Source organism: Gadus morhua, chromosome 18, assembly GCF_902167405.1.
Source record: "Gadus morhua chromosome 18, gadMor3.0, whole genome shotgun sequence".
Classification (NCBI taxonomy): domain Eukaryota; kingdom Metazoa; phylum Chordata; class Actinopteri; order Gadiformes; family Gadidae; genus Gadus; species Gadus morhua.
Genome location: NC_044065.1, coordinates 24,020,152 through 24,040,577, shown reverse-complemented (window position 1 = coordinate 24,040,577; position 20,426 = coordinate 24,020,152). Strand labels below are relative to the sequence as shown.

The 20,426-nt window shown below is 47.0% G+C and overlaps 1 protein-coding gene across 5 annotated transcripts in view; it reads right to left on the bottom strand.

Annotated features, from left to right (window-relative positions):
• Positions 1-20,426, bottom strand: part of LOC115531471 (MAGUK p55 subfamily member 3) — a 50,153-nt gene that overhangs the window by 4,447 nt on the left and 25,280 nt on the right. For 2 of the 5 annotated variants that reach the window (XM_030340769.1, XM_030340770.1), the window contains 11 exons: positions 15,407-15,492; positions 15,192-15,266; positions 14,462-14,658; positions 13,974-14,038; positions 10,896-10,913; positions 10,399-10,431; positions 6,115-6,177; positions 5,725-5,883; positions 5,460-5,540; positions 4,453-4,546; positions 1,003-1,111 (listed from right to left, as the gene is read on the bottom strand). In XM_030340769.1, the coding sequence (XP_030196629.1) occupies positions 1,003-1,111; positions 4,453-4,546; positions 5,460-5,540; positions 5,725-5,883; positions 6,115-6,177; positions 10,399-10,431; positions 10,896-10,913; positions 13,974-14,038; positions 14,462-14,658; positions 15,192-15,266; positions 15,407-15,492 (980 nt within the window). The remainder of the gene's footprint in view (positions 1-1,002; positions 1,112-4,452; positions 4,547-5,459; positions 5,541-5,724; positions 5,884-6,114; positions 6,178-10,398; positions 10,432-10,895; positions 10,914-13,973; positions 14,039-14,461; positions 14,659-15,191; positions 15,267-15,406; positions 15,493-20,426) is intronic. The other 3 variants (XM_030340772.1, XM_030340773.1, XM_030340774.1) reach the window with 3 other exon arrangements.

The following is a 20,426-nucleotide window of genomic DNA, read 5'->3' as shown; positions in this document are numbered from 1 at the left end:
CTGAACTGCGCGCTGCCTGCTGCCGGCTGCCCGCTGCCGGGCGATGGTGCCTCGCGGCATGTCGCAGTTCATGTAGCCTACTTCAGCGAGTCAAACCAAAGTTCCTTTCCCCCAATTCCTTCTCAACCATGGCTCAGATAACCCCCACGACAGTCTCGTTGTGGAAATACAAGACACGTCAAAGAACCGACAAGAAACACTTACAGTGTTTACAGCGTTACAGTGTGTGTATTCACATTGATGTGGACGTTGAAGAACCAGGAACGTCGGAATATCGGCTCACACAGCTTTTGGCCGTGATAATATGTATTATATGATATAGATATCTGTGTAGGCTATATGATAATATTTAGATATAGAGCTCCAGGACTCCCGTGTGTTCTAGAATATTTACAGAACACGGCTAAAGGCTGTGTGCGCCTCGCCATTGCGATACATCCACTGTAAACAGAGCGCATGGTACCGTCCCTGGCTGCAAGCTGCTCAGGGCCACACCCCCACCCTCCTCCTTGACACGCCCACCGAAACAGCGCATTTGGGGGAAGCTCAATGTGCGACTGGCTCGGAGTGGCTGTAACTCTGCACCACGGCTGAATTTCAGGAACGTCTTTGAATACTGTGTTAGTTGCCCACTAATACCTATATTAAAGAATACATAAAATAGCATGTCATGGGACCTTTAAGAACGCGTAGCGCTAGGTCAAATAACAAACTTATGTTTATGACACACACAGTTGGCATTGACTTATGTATACATACACTAAAGATGTGTTTTAGTGTCTGTTTTCGAGTAATTGTCATTAATTTAACAAAATGTCGAATGCCTTTAGTTGAAATACAGCTTCAGCTCTATCATCAACCATATCAACCATCTCAAACGAAAACCAAGCTGTACCGGATCCCTTATCCATTTAAAAAGCTGTTAATTTACATATCAGCAACATGTTTCGACCGTAAATCAAACCCCTCGCCACTAGAGGACGCTGTCCCGTGCGCGCTCACTTCGGCATGCACGTCCACCAGGCAAACTTTGCTGCGGTCCAGCACGCTGCGGATGGATTCCAGGCTGGTGCCGTAAAGGTTGTCCTTGTACTCGCCAAACTCGATGAACCTGGGGAGGAACGTCGTGATCACATGCTTCATTACACCACCTGGTTATTTGTTTTGTGTAACAGTGGTCATACAGCGCGGTTCGGTCCTGCACACGCCCGGACTCCCGTTACATCAGCTATCATCATGATCTCTATAGTAACGCTGATTAACATAACCCAAGTCCGCGGGTTAACAGTTCAATAACCATCACAACACAATCAAACATGCCCGATAGCGTGAAAAAAATAACACATTTTGTTTCATAGCCCGTTTTCCTCCTTCCTCTTACTGTTGTTCAGTTCCAGCTGCTCTGAGCGTAGTCTCCACGAAAAGACTGTTGCATTTCAAATACAAAATATACAGGCCTAATTAGGCCTCTGCATGCGATCTCTTTTCACGTTGCCTGGGCCGCTGTCACGGTGCCCGCAGTTTTTTGACCATTCATTCATTCATTCATTCATTCATTCACGGGGCACGGCGGGAGACGCGGGGGTGCAGTGGCCGCGCTCACGGTGCCCACGGTTCCCGGGACGCGGCGCCCACGGTTCCCGGGCCATTCATTCATTCGGCCCTCACCTTAATAACCAAGGCCTCATAATTGAAAGTGTAGCCTATTGTCTGCCCTTGCTTTGGATTGTATCCAGTACCGCGGGAAGTGCTGGGGGTGCTGCAGCACCCCCTATCTGAGGCCCTGTCTTATCACAGTCACAGAGAACGATCATTTCTAAAAACTCCGGCCAAAGTGGAGATTTCTGAAAAAGCCGGTCATGTGTTGTCGTGTCAACGGGGAGAAACGGGATTTTAGTTTCTGAAGCGTCACATTATGCACCAGGAAATACTTAACGTCATGTGAGCGCCCGCTGTACCGTATTGGTCCGAACATAAACACAAACCCCATTGTAAGACGACCTATATTTGGAAAAAGGATTTGAAGACCAGATCTTGTTTTTATAAATAAATAAATTGTATTCATTGAAATAATATACGAAAATAGAATAAAACACTGCATTGCCACTAAACAGTAGTGCAAATAGGCCGTACCAAAGACTATTCCTGACACTCCTCTGCCCCGCTGTGTTCGCTCTGGCTGTGGTCGCTCCGCACTGTTTCGGCCCGTGGCAAAGTTAGTCATCCTCGCTGCTGTCCAAGGCATTTTGAGACGCAGCATTTATTTAATGCTCATATGACCTAGTGCTGAAAAAAGTTACATGAAAAAGTGTGAGGGGAGCGGTGGTGCGCTAAACTTGTTCTGTGAGCAGCTGGATGTGAATCATGGTGTGAACACAACGATCGATTTTCGACTGTGCGAGCATGCACTGGTGTAAATTGAGCTGCACTGTATGGCGACACATTAGTGCCATAATTCACTAATGTGATAAAAGATGCATTCGGGCGTATTATATTATTCCACACGCGTAGATATTAACTGCGAGTGCGCAAATTATCTCTGCGCGCTCGCAAATTACCTCTGCGCGCGCAAAACAGCCTCTCGCGCGCACAAATTACCTCAGCGCGCAAAACAGCCTCTCGCGCGTAACAGCCTCTCGCGAAAGATGTTTTTACGCTCACTCGAATTTAATTTTGGCACTATGGGGGAGGGAACCAAGGCAGGGCGGTCCTTCCTATGATTGGCCGTTTCTGAAGCGCGATATTTGATTGACAGCCCTCCTCAGCCTTCTTCTCATTCAATTCTGAATTTTACAGTAAATGGCTGAAACGATAGTTAGGTATTGTAACTCTAGATTCTATGAGTATAGGCGCAGCCTTTTAAGGCTATCGCTATTGGGTTATCCCTAGGCGTGAGCCGTAGCACTGAAAAATGTGTAATCCCCAACCACCAACAGCGTGGGCCTCAAATACGTCCGCGTGCGGCGTGCCTCAACGACGTCCGCATTTCGCAGATATAGTCGGGCGCCGGCGGACGTTCTGCTCCCAATAAACAGCTTTTCTTCAGCTATTTAAAGGACAATGAGGCCGACACTTAAAAGGCTGCGCCTATACTCATAGAATCTGGAGTTACAATACGTAACTATCGTTTCAGCCATTTACTGTACAATTCAGAATTGAATGAGAGGAGGGCTGTCAATCAAATATCGCGCTTCAGAAACGGCCAATCATAGGAAAGCCCGCCCTGCCTTGGTTCCCTCCCCCATAGTGCCAAAATTAAATTCGAGCGAGCGTAAAAACATCTTTCGCGAGAGGCTGTTTTGCGCGCACAGAGGTAATATGCGCGCGCGCAGAGATCATTTGCGCGCGCGCAGTTAATATCGACGCATGTGGAATAATATAATACGCCCGAATGCATCTTTTATCACATTAGTGAATTATGGCACTAATGTGTCGCCATAGCACTGCCATATATCTTTTTTATCAATGTAGCGAGTTGAGAGTCTAGTGCAGGCTGGAGTTTTTTTTTTATATACGTTCCCGCGGCTATGGTTGTATCTGTTCGTTTTAGCAACGATAAAGGAGGTAGTTAAGAATGGGGTTTCATCTTGTGTGTTTAAATGACTTCCTTCAATTTGTCTTCTCTCCCTGTCTTTCTTCACCTTATCTTCTGAGAGCCAGACTTCAATTTATTTAACTCTCTTCAATTTATTTAACTGTGGCTGTAACATATTGCCGCATCTCCATCTAGGTAAAAAAGTTCACCGTAAGAAGTCACAGCAGTCTTTGCTTTTTATTACAAATTTATTAAACTAATACTCTAAGATCGTATTTAGATCGATATTCATCATGACATTTCGTGATGTTGTTAAACTATTTGAACAACAATCAAAAAATACGAAAAGAAATAATAATAATTGAAACTTCCCATGGACCCCCTCTGCCTTGGGCCCCCCCAAGCATATCCCCCCTTACAGCCCCAGTCCGTCGGCCCTGGGTATGCCCACTGTGCTTAGCCATAATTAGGCCCATGATTTTGTAGCGAAGTATTATCCATGCTGTTGCATGTCCTTTCTACTAGATGGCAATAAGATTCTAAAGCTGGGGGGCTTTTGAAGTGAGTTTCGGGGCTTGAGCCCCGAAAGCCACCCCCAAGCTTGCGCCTGTTGCGTATTGTATCCTGCCCTGCCTATGAAATTGTATTTCTTTAGCTCAAATCGTTATTGCAGGAATGCGATGTCCTGCATACTACAGTGAGGGTTGCAGTGCGCCCTTACACTGAATCCCCTGCCCCTTCCCTTGTCTGTTCAATTGGGGAACATGTTTTGTTTCATTTTCCTTGTTTCGTATATTTTAATTTATTAAGGGTGCCACCAGAGGGCGCCTCAGACACATATGCCGCCCTGGGCGATCGCCTACGCCGACCGCCGGCCCTGCTCAGAATCCACCATGTTGGACGTTAGAAACCCTCACTTGTTGTTCTGCACGTCGAGCTCGAAGGCGGCCTTGGTGATGAAGTGGTACTCTACGCCCTCACGCTCCTGGCTCTTCCTCGCCCGCGTTGTGTCTGCCGACGCCGTACAGACACCAGGAAACAAAAGGAAATACACATTTCTGGTTGCTGATGCTCCGCCCCCCGGCACTGTGGGCCCTGGCCCATGGCTCAACCGCACAGTGGGCCTCCCCGCGCCACGGGCCCCGCCGTACCGTGAGCCACAGCGCGGTAGGGCCCATGGCGTGGCGGACCCCACCGTGAGCCACAGCCGGTGGGGCCCGCCGCGCCCCAGGCCTCTGCTGCAGGGAGGCCTTGGGCCACATCCTGCGTGTCATCAGGCATCAATTGAGGAGTCAAATCCCTTCGGGCTAGGATTAACGGGCAGCCCAAAAGGTTTTACCAATACAGCGGTACTCTGATACACAGGGCTGTCTCAATGTATCAACTGTGTCTCCGCCCCCTTACTGTTGAGGGGTTTGAAACGCTAAGAGTGAATTCATCCAACAATGGCTCATTCAACAGTTATTATTCTGGGACTTCAGAATATTGTGAGGAAAATCTGGGAAATCAAACTGCCAATCAAGTTATGTCTTTAGTAAATGGACTGCATTTATATAGCGCTTTTTCTGTAACCAGTGGCCACCCAAAGTGCTTTACAATATTGCCTCACAATCACCCATTCATACACACATTCACACACCGGCAGCGGAGTCAGCCATGCAAAGGCGGCTGGTCGGGAGCAGTTAGGGTTAGGTGCCTTGCCCAGGGACACTTCGACACTCTGAGCTAGGAGGAGCCGGGGATTGAACTAGCAACCTTGCGGTTACCAGCCAACCCGCTCTACCTCCTGAGCTACACTCCATATTTAAATACATGTAGTGTTATAAATAAACATGTAGGTATTCTGAATACCATTTGGAAAGTTCACTGTTAGAAAGCGCAGTACAAACTGTAGGCATGAAATCGGTCGGACAGTAGTACTCACGAGGCACAGCCAGACCGTAATGTCTGGGGTTCTCCGCTATAACCTTCTGCTTGAGCTCATTGATCCGGGCCCCGAGGGATCCTGAGGGCCACAACACACAGGTAGACACGCAGTGAGTCAGCACACAAGGTTTAAAAATACTACTGACGCATGACTTTATTTTCAAGTAAATGTCTGACTAAATGAGGTCACATGGAGCTGTGACATTACGAGGTAAACTGAGGATATTGGGGTTCGACCCCCAGAGGGACCCTAGACCTCCTACCGATTAGCACGATGAGCCGCGCCCGTTCCCCGCGCCGCGGCTGGTACCGCGTCACTTCCTCGTAGATCAGGAAGTCTGTGTGGGCATCAGGCGAGCGGGGGTCTACCGGGGAGCCCCCCTGTCGGTCCCTCTTGAGACGGAAGCTCCTCCGCAGGCCGGCTGCCGTTAGAAGAGGATGGGAGGGCAGGGTTCAGAAAGGGTTGAAGCAAGCAAATTAACGCCAAAACAAATCAAATAGAAATACCAGAAGCTGTCAAAAAACAATAACAGCAGAAAAAAACACCAACAGACCTGACATTTGTCACCAATATTGCAAAGAAAAGACAAACTGAAAGCAACCAAATAGGCACACTAACAAACGGCAGCGGTAGAAAGGTCACTGAACAGTACCTGAGTAAAAATCCCATGAGAAGGCATTGCCGCAGGAGACGGAGGCCTTATTGGTGGGAGAAACTACAGCTAATGTTAGCGGGCCGCTCAGCGCTACAGCGCTCCACCACAACAAAGAGCTAGGCTGAAAGACATGCATTACTGCCTCTACCTTCTCAACATAATGACTGGAGCATGTAGCATGATTACACGCCTGTAGCATGTAGCATGATGACATGCCTGTAGCATGTAGCATGATGAGGTGCCTGAGGCACGATGACATGCCTGTAGCATGTAGCACAATGACATGCCTGTAGGATGTAGCACAATTACATGCCTGTAGCATGTAGCACGATGACATGCCTGTAGCATGTAGCACGATGACATGCCTGTAGCACGATGACACGCCTGTACCAGGGACCGTCTTCCATTCCAACATGTCCCCACTCCGACATTGATGTCTAATTGTGAGAGTGGCGGCACTTCCATTGTTTTCAAACGTCCCACCACTCCGACAATTTCTGTTTCCATTGTCAGAGTGGCGGTACTTAACCTTATTTCAAACGTCCTGCCATTCCGACATGAGGTCATTAATATAAATTTCATTACTATTATCATTGTCTCATCTCATTTTCGTCCGCTTATCCGGGGTCGGGTCGCGGGGGGAGCAGCTCAAGCAGGGGGCCCCAGACTTCCCTTTCCCGGGCCACATTGACCAACTCTGACGGGGGGATCCCGAGGCGTTCCCAGGCCAGTGTTGAGATATAATCTCTCCACCTAGTCCTGGGTCTTCCCCGAGGTCTCCTCCCCACTGGACGTGCCTGAAACACCTCCCAAGGAAGGCGCCCAGTGGGCATCCTTACCAGATGCCCAAACCACCTCAGCTGACTCCTTTCTAAGTAAAGGAGCAGCGGCTCTAATCCGAGTTCCTCACGGATGGCTGAGCTTCTCACCCTATCCCTAGGGGAGACGCCAGCCACCCTTCTGAGAAAACTCATCTCGGCCGCTTGTACCCGCGATCTCGTCCTTTCGGTCATCACCCAGTCCTCATGACCATAGGTGAGGATAGGAACGAAGATCGACCGGTAGATCGAGAGCTTTGCCTTGCGGCTCAGCTCTCTTTTCGTTACAACGGTGCGGTAAAGCGAACGCAATACCGCCCCCGCTGCTCCGATTCTCCGGCCAATCTCACGCTCAATAGTACCCTCACTCGCGAACAAGACCCCGAGGTACTTGAACTCCTTCACTTGGGCTAAGGACTCATTTCCTACCCGGAGTAAGCAATCCATCGGTTTCCTGCTAAGAGTCATGGCCTCAGATTTAGCGGTGCTGATCCTCATCCCAGCCGCTTCACACTCGGCCGCCAGCCGATCCAGTGAGTGCTAAAGGTCACAGGCCGATGATCCAATGAGGACCACATCATCTGCAAAAAGCAGTGACGAGATCCTCAGACCACCGAACTGCAACCCCTCCCCACCACGACTACGCCTCGATATCCTGTCCATGTATATCACAAACAGGATCGGTGACAAGGCGCAGCCCTGGCGGAGACCAGCACCCACTGAGAACGAAACTGACTGGCTGCCGAGGACGCGAACACAGCTCTCGCTTTGGGAGTACAGGGATTGGATGGCCCTGAGGATAGACCCCCTTACCCCATACTCCCGCAGCACCTCCCGGGGGAGGTGTTGCAGTTTCTCCCGGGGGACCTGGTCATACGCCTTCTCCAGATCCACAAAAAACATGTAGACCGGATGGGCATACTCCCAGGCCCCCTCCAGGATCCCTGCGAGAGTGAAGAGCTGGTCCGTAGTTCCACGTCCGGGGCGAAAACCGCATTGTTCCTCTTCAATCTGAGGTTCGAAGATCGGCCGAACCCTCCTTTCCAGCACCTTGGAGTAGACTTTACCAGGGAGGCTGTGAAGTGTGATACCCCGGTAATTGGCACACACTCTCTGGTCCCCCTTTTTGAACAGGGGAACCACCACCCCGGTTTGCCACTCCTTTGGCACTGTACCCGACTCCCACGCGATGTTGAATAGGCGTGTCAACCATGACAGCCCCTCAACACCCAGAGCCTTTAGCATTTCTGGCTGGATCTCATCAATCCCTGGGGCTTTGCCACTGCGGAGATGTTTGACTACCTCAGTGACCTCCACCAGGGAAATTGACGACGAAACACCATCAACCTCGAGCTCTGCCTCCAACATAGAGGGCGTGTTATTCGGATTCAGGAGTTCCTCAAAGTGTTCCTTCCAACGTCCGACGACCTCCTCAGTTGAAGTCAACAGAGTCCCATCCTTACTGTACACAGCTTGGATGGTTCCCCGTTTCCCCCTCCTGAGGTGCCGGATAGTCTTCCAGAAACACTTTGGTGCCGACCGAAAGTCCTTCTCCATGGCCTCTCCGAACTTCTCCCACACCCGCTGCTTAGCCTCATTGTCATTGTACTTTAATTAATTAATTCATGCGCTCTAGTGTCCTACACTGGCAACCCTCATTCGTTGTGGATATTTGGCCCAAAACATAAGGCCCTTTTCCAGTCTATCCCAAAATCCCCACTGACCCAATTCTTGCTTGGACTTTTCGATTCTGTTTCTTAATGTTGGGACTGATGGACAATGAACTCGGGGGGTTATTTGAACGTTCATTGTGAGGTGGTTTACTGTAAAAGGAGCTTCAGAAATCATTCTTGCGCACTGAGGCCATTAATTAATAGAATGCTGAGAGAATGCTGTAGAGTCGAGAAAAATAAGACAAAATATGAAAACATGTTATGTGCATCTAACAACTGCACGCAGGCCTATGGCACGAGAAAAAATAAAACTGTCGTTAATCTGTGGTTCAATCAATTTCACCTTACCGGCTGTTCTGAGCGTCTCTGAAGTTGGGGGTTATTGTTTAACAGTCGATGTTTAAAGGATTTTCTTTTTATGGGCAATTTTTTTTTTTTTTTTATTGCTCCCCTTCGAAAATTTGTTTGAAAAGGGCTGGGTCTAGGCTATATTCTCGCCTCTCTCTTTTGTAAAGGGCATTGTATTGCCTTTGAGCCGATATGAAGTAAACTGCGCCCATTCCTTGATTTGTTCTGTCGCGGCACTCCAAGCAATTAAATTTGTTCCAATGTTCGTCCAATCCACTCAAATAGTGGCCCTGCATTGAGTTTAAATCCAACACTAAGAAATAAATTGTTGTTTCATAGATGATTTAAATGTTCCCATTCTTTGAAACCTTTCATACCAGGCATGTCAAATAAGTGCACGCCCTGCCACTCACACTTATAAAATGCAGTCGTCAATTGATGGAATGGGTTATTTCGTACATCATCACAACCAACATTTGGAATTAATGAAATAAATGACAGACAGATAATACTGAAATAATTCATGAACTACTGCTCTGAACCTCAAATTCTGAGAGTAGTAATTTAGAGAAGTGATGGCTACTTTTTGTATATATAGCCAACAACATGCCTGTATCATGATGACTTGTCTTTAGCATGTAGCACGATGCTGGGCTGTGGCATGTAGCACGATGACACACCTGTAGCATGTAGCACGATGACATGCCTGTAGCATATAGCATGATAACATGCCTGTAGCAAGATGACATGCCTGTAGCATTTAGCATGCTTATAGCCAATAACACGCCTGTAGCTCGATGACACGCCTGTAGCATTAAGCACAAAGATTTGCTTGTATCACGTAGCATGACACACCTCTAGCCTATAGCATGACACGCTTGCAGTATGGAGTGCGACGACACGCCTGTAACATGGTGTGAGTTAAAAGCTAAATGAGCTGCAGTGAGCTAGGATGAGCTGTAGCATGAAACACCATGTCAGAATGACTACAGTTTACTGTAACCTTGTACCACAGCTGTACAACTATGTACTGTATAAATTAACATACTCAATATGCAATAATAGATAAAAACATTGCAATACAAAATGCAATGAGCATTGTTTTTTTGCCCAGAAATGATTAAAATCAAACCTAAACAATGAACAACAAATATGTCGGAGCTTGTGGCCCAAATCCATCCCACAGCAAACAATCAGTCCCTGGATGGTGGGTGACAAGCTTGTTGATGCTATCAATCATTTATACACACAATAATACATCTCAGGTTTAAATGATAGCCGTGACACAGTGTAGCAGGGATTCACAGAGCATTCATCCATTCCCTCTTTGAATTAATCAAATCTATGAACAAATATCGAAAGTGGCAAAATTAATCAATCAACTATTTTAATTAGCATATCTGTGAATTAATCAATCAACCATAAATTAATTCATTCCTCACCTATGTCCTGACCCCGGTCACTGTCACAGTCTTCTGTAGGGAGGCAAGGGGAGAGGTTAGGGGGGAGGAGGGAGGGACAATGGGAGGAGTGATGGGGATGATTGTGTTCATTGTCACGGGTTCGATGGTGGAATGGATGAGAGAGGTCCATGCATGTAATCCTGTATGAAAGAACCCATTGTGGGATCATAGAGAGGATTGAAACACCATTTAAAGATCCAGAGCACAGATCATTGATGTATATTAGCATATCAGATTGGGATGAATTCCTCTAGTTTCATTTTACCAATCAACCATTTAGAATTGCGGGGTTTTGCAGAAGACCCCTCTTCACTCTCTTCAGCGGATGCAGATACGATCTCTCAATAAAAGTATCTTCATGGTAGACTTCAAGAGTTCACCACAGCAAAAACTTTTTTCTGATGAGCCTGTCTTTATTCTGTGTTTGAGGATCTAAAATTGTGCTTAATATGGATTGTGACTTTTGACATACACACCTTTATCAGCACGGACGCCTGGCGTTAGCAAGGTGAGGAATCAAACAGGTCATTAGACAGAGGATATCAGAGGCATTACACAGTAGAACAGGGATACCATCATATAGGATAACATGTGGTGTGATGGGAGCTATGGGGTCAGACCTAGGGCAGAGTGAACCGGTGTGTCTGGTGATGTTCGTTACGGGCCCTGGCATGCAGACCTGTTCAGTGTTGCCAGATTGTGCCAGTTTTCCTTGGCCCATTCTGGCAACACTGAACCTGTTGGTAAGGTAACGAGCGACACCTGTCTCCATCCCTACGGTTAGAACTCTGAGATAAAGGGATCCGATCCAATAATCCCAGACATTACGTCCTATCCGTCCTAGCCGTCCTTTCCTCACCACCTCGGTGATGGGATATGTCAGGAGATCAAGCAAGAGGAGACTTATGGCGCGTTTCCACTGCAGGGTGCGGTACGGTTCGGTTCGCAAAAAGGTGCGGTACGGATTGCGTTTCCGACGCCAAAAGTGGGCGTGACCCGGACTGAGCCGTACTCGTTTTGCCCTCGTCTTCAGTACTCCTCCGTTGGGGTACTGAGACGCCTGAAAGGGTGCCGGAAAATTCGAGCTACACACCCCCTCTGTTGATTGGTCAACAGAATCGTCACTTCCGGGCGACGTGGGGATAAAAACAAACAATCAGTAGCCTTGAGGTATTATTCTTTACAATGAACATGTTGCGTAAAATCTTGCTTGGGCGAACAAGGAGGTGGAGACGTTCCTCTGCATTCTTGGGGAGGAAGACGTGCAGAGGGAGCTTGCTGTCGCGTTCAACTTTTCCATTGTTTTTATTGAGCAGGCTACACTGTGTCGCGCTGCTATGATGTCACGATGTTTACGTAGCTGCCGCAGCAATCGACATCCGGCCTACCATAAAGGGTACTGTCGGCGGTGGAAACGCGACCTCGGAACTGAGCTGGGCTATACCGCCCCCCTCCCTACCGGACTGAGGCGAACCGAACCGTACCGCACCCTGCAGTGGAAACGCGGCATTAATGAGGGCTAAACAAGGTGGTGCTCAGAGAACCAGACTGGTTCTGCCATGGGGGTCCAATGGTATTCATGCAATATAAATGTGGACGACCCCGGGGAAAAATCACTTCACCACCACAGTCGGAATTGAGTTACAAGTGTTGAGAATAGCTGAATACAAGTGTTGAGAATAGCTGCCCTACTCTAAATGGAGCTGCATAAAGAATAGTCAAGTGTACCGTGTGCTAAAGTAGAAGAGTGAGGAAGCTCTGAAGCCACTGGTGGTGGAGTCTTCTTGGTCATTTCTGGATTCTTCCTAAATCAAAAATACTATTCCACCATAGCCCGCTTCTCTTCAAATAAAATCTTAAACCGAGCAGTAAACCAAACATTTCTGTAGCGTGTCTGAACCCAGATGATGAGATAAAGATCTCATCGTCAGAAAACTTCAATACATTACATAAATGCATTAAACAAACATCAGTCATGAATTGAGGAGTCAAATCTCTTCAGGCTACGATTAACGGGCAGCCCAAAGGGTTTTACCATTACAGCGATACTCTGATACACAGACCAAAAGGGTTATACCATCACAGCGCTCTGATCGGGAGACCAAAAGGGTTTTACCATCGAAGAGAGCTGAGCCACAAGACAAAGCTCTCGATCTACCAGTCGATCTTCGTTCCTACCCTCACCTATGGTCATGATGGATGGTTGATGACCGAAAGGACGAGATCGCGGGCGGAGATTTTTTTTCTCAGGAGTGAGGCTGGCGTCTCACGGAAAACCTCAGCCATCCGTGAGGAGCTTGGAATGGGGCCGCAGCTCCTCTACTTAGAACGGAGTCAGTTGAGGTGGTTTGGGCATCTGGTAAGGCTGCTCACTGGACGTCTCCCTTGGGAGGTGTTCCCGGCATGACAAGTGGGGAAGACCCAGGACTAGGCGGAGAGATAATATCTCAACACTGGCCTGGGAACGCCTCGGGATCCCCCCGTCAGAGCTGGTTAATGTGGCCCGGGAAAGGGAGGTCTGGGGCCCCTGCTGGAGCTGCTGCCCCCGCGACCCGACCCCCCCGCGACCCTTCCACTGATAAGAGGATTGAAGATGAGGATGACGCGCTCTGATATACAGACCAAAAGGGTTTTACCATTACAGTGATACAGAGACCAAAAGGGTTTTACCATTACAGTGATACACAGACCAAAAGGGTTTACCATCACAGTGATATACAGACCAAAAGGGTTTACCATCACAGTGATATACAGACCAAAAGGGTTTACCATCACAGTGATATACAGACCAAAAGGGTTTACCATCACAGTGATATACAGACCAAAAGGGTTTACCATCACAGTGACATACAGACCAAAAGGGTTTACCATCACAGTGATACAGAGACCAAAAGGGTTTTACCATCACAGTGATACAGAGACCAAAAGGGTTTTACCATTACAGTGATATACAGACGAAAAGGGTTTTACCATAACAGTGATACAGAGACCAAAAGGGTTTACCATCAAAGCGCTATGATACAGGGTGAGGTTAAGGGTCAGACCGTTGGGGTGAGAGGTCATATCCCCCTCTACTCTCCTTTGGCAGTCCTTCTGCCAAACTTCTGAAGACTTATTTGAATGTGCACAGCCAATAGAAAGTGGAGGAAGGGTGTCGCCGGGCAAATGTGACGGTGGGTGGGGCCAGATGGTTGCCATGGAGACTTACAGTATCGCACCCTGGGGGACAGAGCCTTCGCCATCGCCGCCCCTACCCTCTGGAACTCCCTCCCTCTGGCCATCCGAAACTCTCATACACTCTGTTCATTCAAAAGTCAACTTAAAACCTATCTCTTCAGGACCACCTACAACATTTGACAAATCATCCTCCGCCATCTTCCACTCTCTCCCGCTCTCTTAATGTGTTGCCTATTGTTGTGGTGTTGTTTATTTATTTATTTTTTTTCCCTTTTGTTTGAGTGTCTGTACTGTCTGTATGTATTCCTTTCTTATTTGTAAAGCGTCTTTGAGTACTTAGAAAAGCGCTATAAAAAACTGATTTATATTATTATTACATGGGGCTATCTTTGGGGAGACGGCCGTCGGGTAGGTGCCCATCTTCCTCCTGTACCTCAGCCGCCTGCGGGCGTAAGAGAGCAATGGAGAATCAGAAGAAAGAGGAGAGAGAGAGCACAGGAGGCGTCAGAGTACAACCTTATTGAAACAACGCACATCGTTTACAGTCAGAGTACAAACTTATTGAACCAACACGCCAAGTCTGCTGTGATTGTTCAGCATGCTTTACGCGTGCGTCGGCAAATTCATACCCCCGACAAGTTTTAGAAATTACGGCAGGAGGCAGGACTTCTGTCTGATGTCACACTGAAAAGTTTGAGGGCAAACAAGCTGTTTCAGGCACTTATTGAGGGGCGTTCTCGGTGGGTAGTAATACTCCCCCTTGCTCAGACTTACGTCATATAGCAGTCTAAAGCAAAGGGAAAAGTCAAAAAGCATGATCACTTAAAGGTCACCCCTTTAAGAGGACAAGGGGAGCGGTCCTCACCGCTCCTGGAACTGGGCCGAGGGGACCAGGGCGGCCCGCAGGCTGGGGTCGCCCACCTTCTTGGCCTGCCACCAGATGGCGTCGTCCTGGCTCACCACCTGCAGGACGTCCCCTCGTCTGAAAGGAAGTCCCGCCTCCTGGCAGGGCGTGGCCTTGTCCTCGAAGGGGGTGTAGTCAAACAGAGCCCGCAGGTACACCTGTGGGGGCGAGCACCAATTGAAGCGAAGCCACTTGATTTAATTCATCCAGGTCCATAATGAGCGGGTTCTGGGGGCGTGGTGGACGTTGAACTAGGGCTGGGATCCTTATCGCCTGATATCATGACTTCGGTTCTGATTCCATCTGTATTGGGATTTTGAACTACTGTGAATCAGTATTGAAGCAGCCATGAACAAGAGAATCGGACTGAATCACCAGGATCCAAAACAAACTGAAAGAAGCAGAACCTGTTGGCCCTCGACAGTTGGACACATCTGGAGGTCCTAACCCTAACGAGAGAGAGAGAGAGAGAGAGAGAGAGAGAGAGAGAGAGAGAGAGAGAGAGAGAGAGAGAGAGAGAGAGAGAGAGAGAGAGAGAGAGAGAGAGAGAGAGAGAGAGAGAGAGAGAGAGAGAGTTTTTACACTACCAAAAATGCACGCCTTTTTCCCGGCATGGCCCGCACGTTTACACTGCCCGAGGTAAATTGAGAGAGAGAGAGAGAGATTTTAATGAATAATAAAGTAGTCTCACCCGACTCTCTTTCAGTTTGTCTTCTTCTGCGGTAGCCGGAATGATCTTGAGGGTGATAGACCCCTGGGACTGAGACTAATAAAGGTATTGATTATTATTATTACTACGTGATGAAGATCTTGATGATCATCCAAAGAATATACTGCACATGCATATTGCATACAAAAAACATACCCACACAAACGCTCACACACACACGCACACACACAGTTTACCAGAATCTGACTGATTTCATCCGGCCGTTTGTGGATAATCAGATTGCCATTGACCTCCCTAAGCTCATCTCCGACATGAACCAGACCTGGGAACACACACAAACACACGTCAAAAGGCAAACAAGAGATAAATCAAAATGTAAGTACACAAGCTGAACACAAATACTGTTGCATTTACTGTTTCACTGTAAATGTTCAACACTATCACCATGGCAACGAGCACAGAGACTCTTCTTGTGATCTCTCTTGGGAGACAATCTTGTGTCGCTAAGCCCAAGGATTTGTGGCAGACAGACGGTCTGAGTCAAACTTTAGCATTGAGGTTTAGTGTGACACATCCCTGTGTTATAATCTCTCTCTATGTGCCTTTTTACACTACTGAGTACTTTTTACCCTACTGAGTGTAGGCTAAAAACGTGATTAACTATTTACATGTGCAAAAACGCCAACATATTGTACACCTCTAACCAAGTCCCACCCCTGGAACCACAATGCTGTCTAATTGCATTTACATCTGAATGAAACCGCCAATGTGTGAAGGGTCCGGGAGGGTAAATTGGGGCGCTAGCTCAAGCTGGCAATTTACCTCGGGCAGTGTAAACGTGCAGGCCATGCCGGGAAAAAGGCGTGCATTTTTGGTAATGTAAAAACGTCTCTCTCTCTCTCTCTCTCTCTCTCTCTCTCTCTCTCTCTCTCTCATATGTAAAATCGTTGTTTGCCATGGCCAAAGCCAAAAAAAAGGACAAATAATATACCAGATAATAATGATAATAGTAAACATTTTAAGGATAAATTAATATCAAAAATACAACATATCACATTTGTGATATATTGATATATTTCAAACAGTGCTCTGATACAGGGTTAGGGTTAGACCGCTGGAGTCAGAGGTCATATCTCTCTCTACTCCCCCTCGGCAGTCCTTCTTCCAGAGTATAAAATACTGGAAGAGACTTATTTAAATGTGCACAGCCAATAGAAAGTAGAGGAAGGTGTCGATATAAATTCAAATTTAAATGTGTATACAGCGAAAAAGTGGCTATAATATTAGATGATGAGGTATAAGATAGAGGAATTAATCAAACAGAATCTCTTGTTCTGTCGAGGACAGTTTCAAACATGTTCCTGTTATCTCCAGGAGGACGGTGTAAAGCCGGTAGCCCGGCTCCTATCTACTGTGTGCAGTAGCTCTTTCTGATACAATGAGGTGAGTGACCTGTCCAGCCCCTGGTTGTATTCGGCAGGTTATTTTATGGGCTTAGCGCTCGAATGAGTCACAATTGGCAAATACAAACATTCAAACACATTGTTTATTGATTATCTATCCCTTCTTCATACGTTTTTTGCAGAAATGTCTTGTCTCTATTGTTGTGAAGATATGAATCCCTTCTATCTGGTGGGTTGAACCGTTTCTTTGATACAAATAATCAAATGTTTGTTTGTGCTTGCATCTGTATGAGTGGTTGTGTGTCTATGGGCTAGTGCGGGGGTCGGCAATAGGCGGACCGCGGTCCGGACCCAACTGACGTCCTCTCCGGACCGAGACACAATTGCAACAATAATATTAATAATGCGATTTCTTTTTTATATATATAATTTTCACCAAGAGATTTTAACAACTAATGTTTGGGTGACTTTTATAAACCCGTTAAATACATTAAATTAACTATAACTTTATGGTAGGCTATGTTTTTGTTTAAACCTTATAATGCCAGTAGCCAATCAGATGATAGCCTGCCCTACGAGCTGTGCGACTGGTGCACGCAAGCGCTGCAAAATTGCGAAAGAAAAGAGTGCCTTCAGTTGAGAGAGAAGGCTTCATTGCAGTTCAAGAGAAAGATGGCGTGCTCTAAGAAGAGAAAGGTAGATTGTGAGAACAGAGCATTTAAAGAGGAGTGGACAGACTTATTTATGTTCATTCTGCCTGCATGCAGCTCTAAGCCTGTGTGCCTGATCTGCTCCGAGACGGTGGCGCTCGTCAAAAGCAGCAATGTAAAACGCCACTACGAAACGAAGCACAAATAATTCTGCATAAATCACCCTCTCAAATCCGAAGTGCGTGCACAAAAAATTAAGGATCTTAAAGCCCAATATGCCCGATCTACAAACATGTTGACTTATTCATTCACTGCCCAACAACGAGCAAACGAGTGTTCATTCCGAGTAGCATGGATTTTGGGTCGGAATAAAAAAGCTTTCACTGACGCAGCCAATGGCTGAAACTTTGCTAGAGGGAAAACAAAAGCAGGACATGTGTGAGAAAATCAAGCAAATACCTCTGTCAGCACGAACAGCCACAAGAAGGAGTGAAGCATTATCCCAGGATGTGCTAGCACAGCTGTATGAGGCCATTCAAAAAGCACCCTGTGTGAATTTGGCAGCAGATGAGTCTACTGATGTGACTGACAATGCTCAGCTGCTTGTTTGTGTGAGGTGAGTTGTACAATTGTGTCAGTTCATCCATTCCTTCATTTAATTAATGTAATTCATTTAATTAAATCATTCCATTCATTCATTCAATCATTCATTTAATACACCATTATTTCATTTCATTCATCATTCAGGTTCCTGAACAAGGACAAGAAGATGTTCCAAGAAGACCTGTTAGGATTAACAGCCCTGAAGACCAGCACAAGAGGAGAGGATATCTACTTGGCCATAAAGGAGATGCTGAGGAAGAGGGGAATAGACCCCAAACAAGTGGTTTCAATAACCACAGATGGAGCTCCTGCCATGGAAGGGAGAGAGAAAGGAGCAGTGGCAAGAATGAAAGAGGACAATCCCGAGCTCATCTCTTACCATTGCATCATACATCAATCAGTCCTGTGTGCTGCCCTGTCAGATGAGTATGCTGAGGTGATGACCACAATGATGAGAATGATCAACTTTCTCCGGGCATCTTCATCAGGGGCGGACTGGCCATCGGGAGGTTCGGGAGATTTCCCGAACGGCCGGACGATTTTAGGCCGAGCCGGCCGGCCGTAATTCTTTTAGATTTTTTTTTTTTTTTGTTGTTGTAAAAGTTGTCAAAAAAAAATGAAAAAGTTAAGTAAGCCGTGATTTGGGGTGGCCTGCTGCCGGATATTTACTTACAGCGCGAAACGGAGCTCTTGCCTGACAGTGAAACGGGGCCGATGTATTACTGTCAATTTAGAGGGGGGAGCCCGGAGCACCCCCACAGTGTATGGGGGCAAAGCGAGCGGCCAAAGCGAGCGGCCGAACGGCCCCTCCCAACTTGGACTGCTCCGCGGTCTGTCATTTCTGATTGGCTCAGCCTGACACACGGCCGCCGGGCCGGGTCACTTACCCGGTACTTCTCGTTGGTCTCACTGAAGTTACACAGAAATATGAAACTGTCAAAAAGGAAAAAAGGTGGTGGAGAGGCAAAAGGGTGGCGCTCAGAAGTTGAGGTTGAAAAGGAAAAAAATTTTTAGAGCAAGACGCAGCCAAATGTGCTAAATTAACCAACCTTTTCCGTGGAAAAGTCAAGGTTGACGGCGACGCCCCTGTCAGCGAGACCAATGGTTAGGCGGGAACAGGACACAGCAGCATAGCTATGACAGGTGCACTAGCGAGCATGTTTGGCAATATAAAAATGACTTAAAATAATTATGGAAGTACCAGAGACGTCGGAGAACAATTCATAATATTGTAATGCCCACGGAAGAGATAGTGAACGAAGTATTGATTAGAGAGCGATTTATTAGATACCACCGCTAATAAACCATTGGAACACTTCAACACCGGTAACCACAGCAACGCACAACAAACCCCGGCCCGCCCCATCTCCCAAACCCTGTGTATGTGTATGACAATTTTTTTCCACTAAAATAATTGTATCTTGCACTATTTAGATCATTTTCAGCCTTGATTTACCTTTCTAGGCACATGCAATTTCTAATATTTTGTACATGGACAAGATTGCTCATAAAATATTTCCCAGTGATCTTCACAATATTCTAAACACATGCACATCCCAACATTGACATGCCGTTGCAATGCACATATCCACGGATAAGGACTAGTTTTTATTATTTTACACCGTGGCAAAATTCTACGCGTGCTATTCCCGCGGTCTCATAAGAGGCCTCTCCATCCCAAAGTCCCGGGCCAAATTTTTGGGCCAGTCCATCCCTGATCTTCATCCTATGAACATCGCATGCTAAGGGAATTCCTCCGAGAAGTTGATGCCGATTATGATGAGCTCCTGCTCCACAATGATGTTAGATGGCTCAGCAAAGGCAGGGTGCTGGAGCGCTTTTGGTCCATTCGAAAAGAGATCTCAGCTTTCTTGGCACAGCTGAAGAGCCAGAAAGCAAAACCCTTTCTCTTTTTTTAGAAGATGAGAGGAAGATGCACATTGTGGCTTTTTTGGTTGATATCACTTCTCATCTGAATGGACTGAACCTGAAGCTACAGGGCAAGGACAGTTCAATTGGTGACCTCATGACAGCTGTCCGCTCCTTCCAGAGGAAACTTGAGGTGTTCAAAGAAGACCTGCAGGGAGAGTGTGCAAACTTCCCAACAGTGAAGGAGGTCCAGGGTGAGAGAGATCAGACTCCTTTTGTTGACTTTGTTGACAAGCTGATTGTCAACTTTGGCAAGCGTTTTGACAGCTTCAGCTTTGGACAGCAGCTCACCCTGTTCATCCAGAACCCATTCCTGATCACAGATATGAGGGGATTCACACAGGAAGTCAAACAGCTCTTCAGGTGGGCAAACGCTGGGCCTATCTGAGACAGCCTACCCAGGTCTGAGGAAGGTAGCCCTGCACATCCTGACCATGTTTGGCTCAACATACAGCTGTGAGGCCGCTTTCTCCACAATGAACATAATAAAAAATGAATATCGTAACAAGCTCACTGATGAGCACCTACAGATGTGCATGAGAATGGCCCTGACACCACTCCAGCCCAGATTTAAAGCCCTGGCAGGAGAAGCTAGAGCTCATTTCTCACACTGAGCAAGAGCGATAAGTTTAGCACAGTCATATCATTTTTTTATTGTTAAGTTCAGCTCT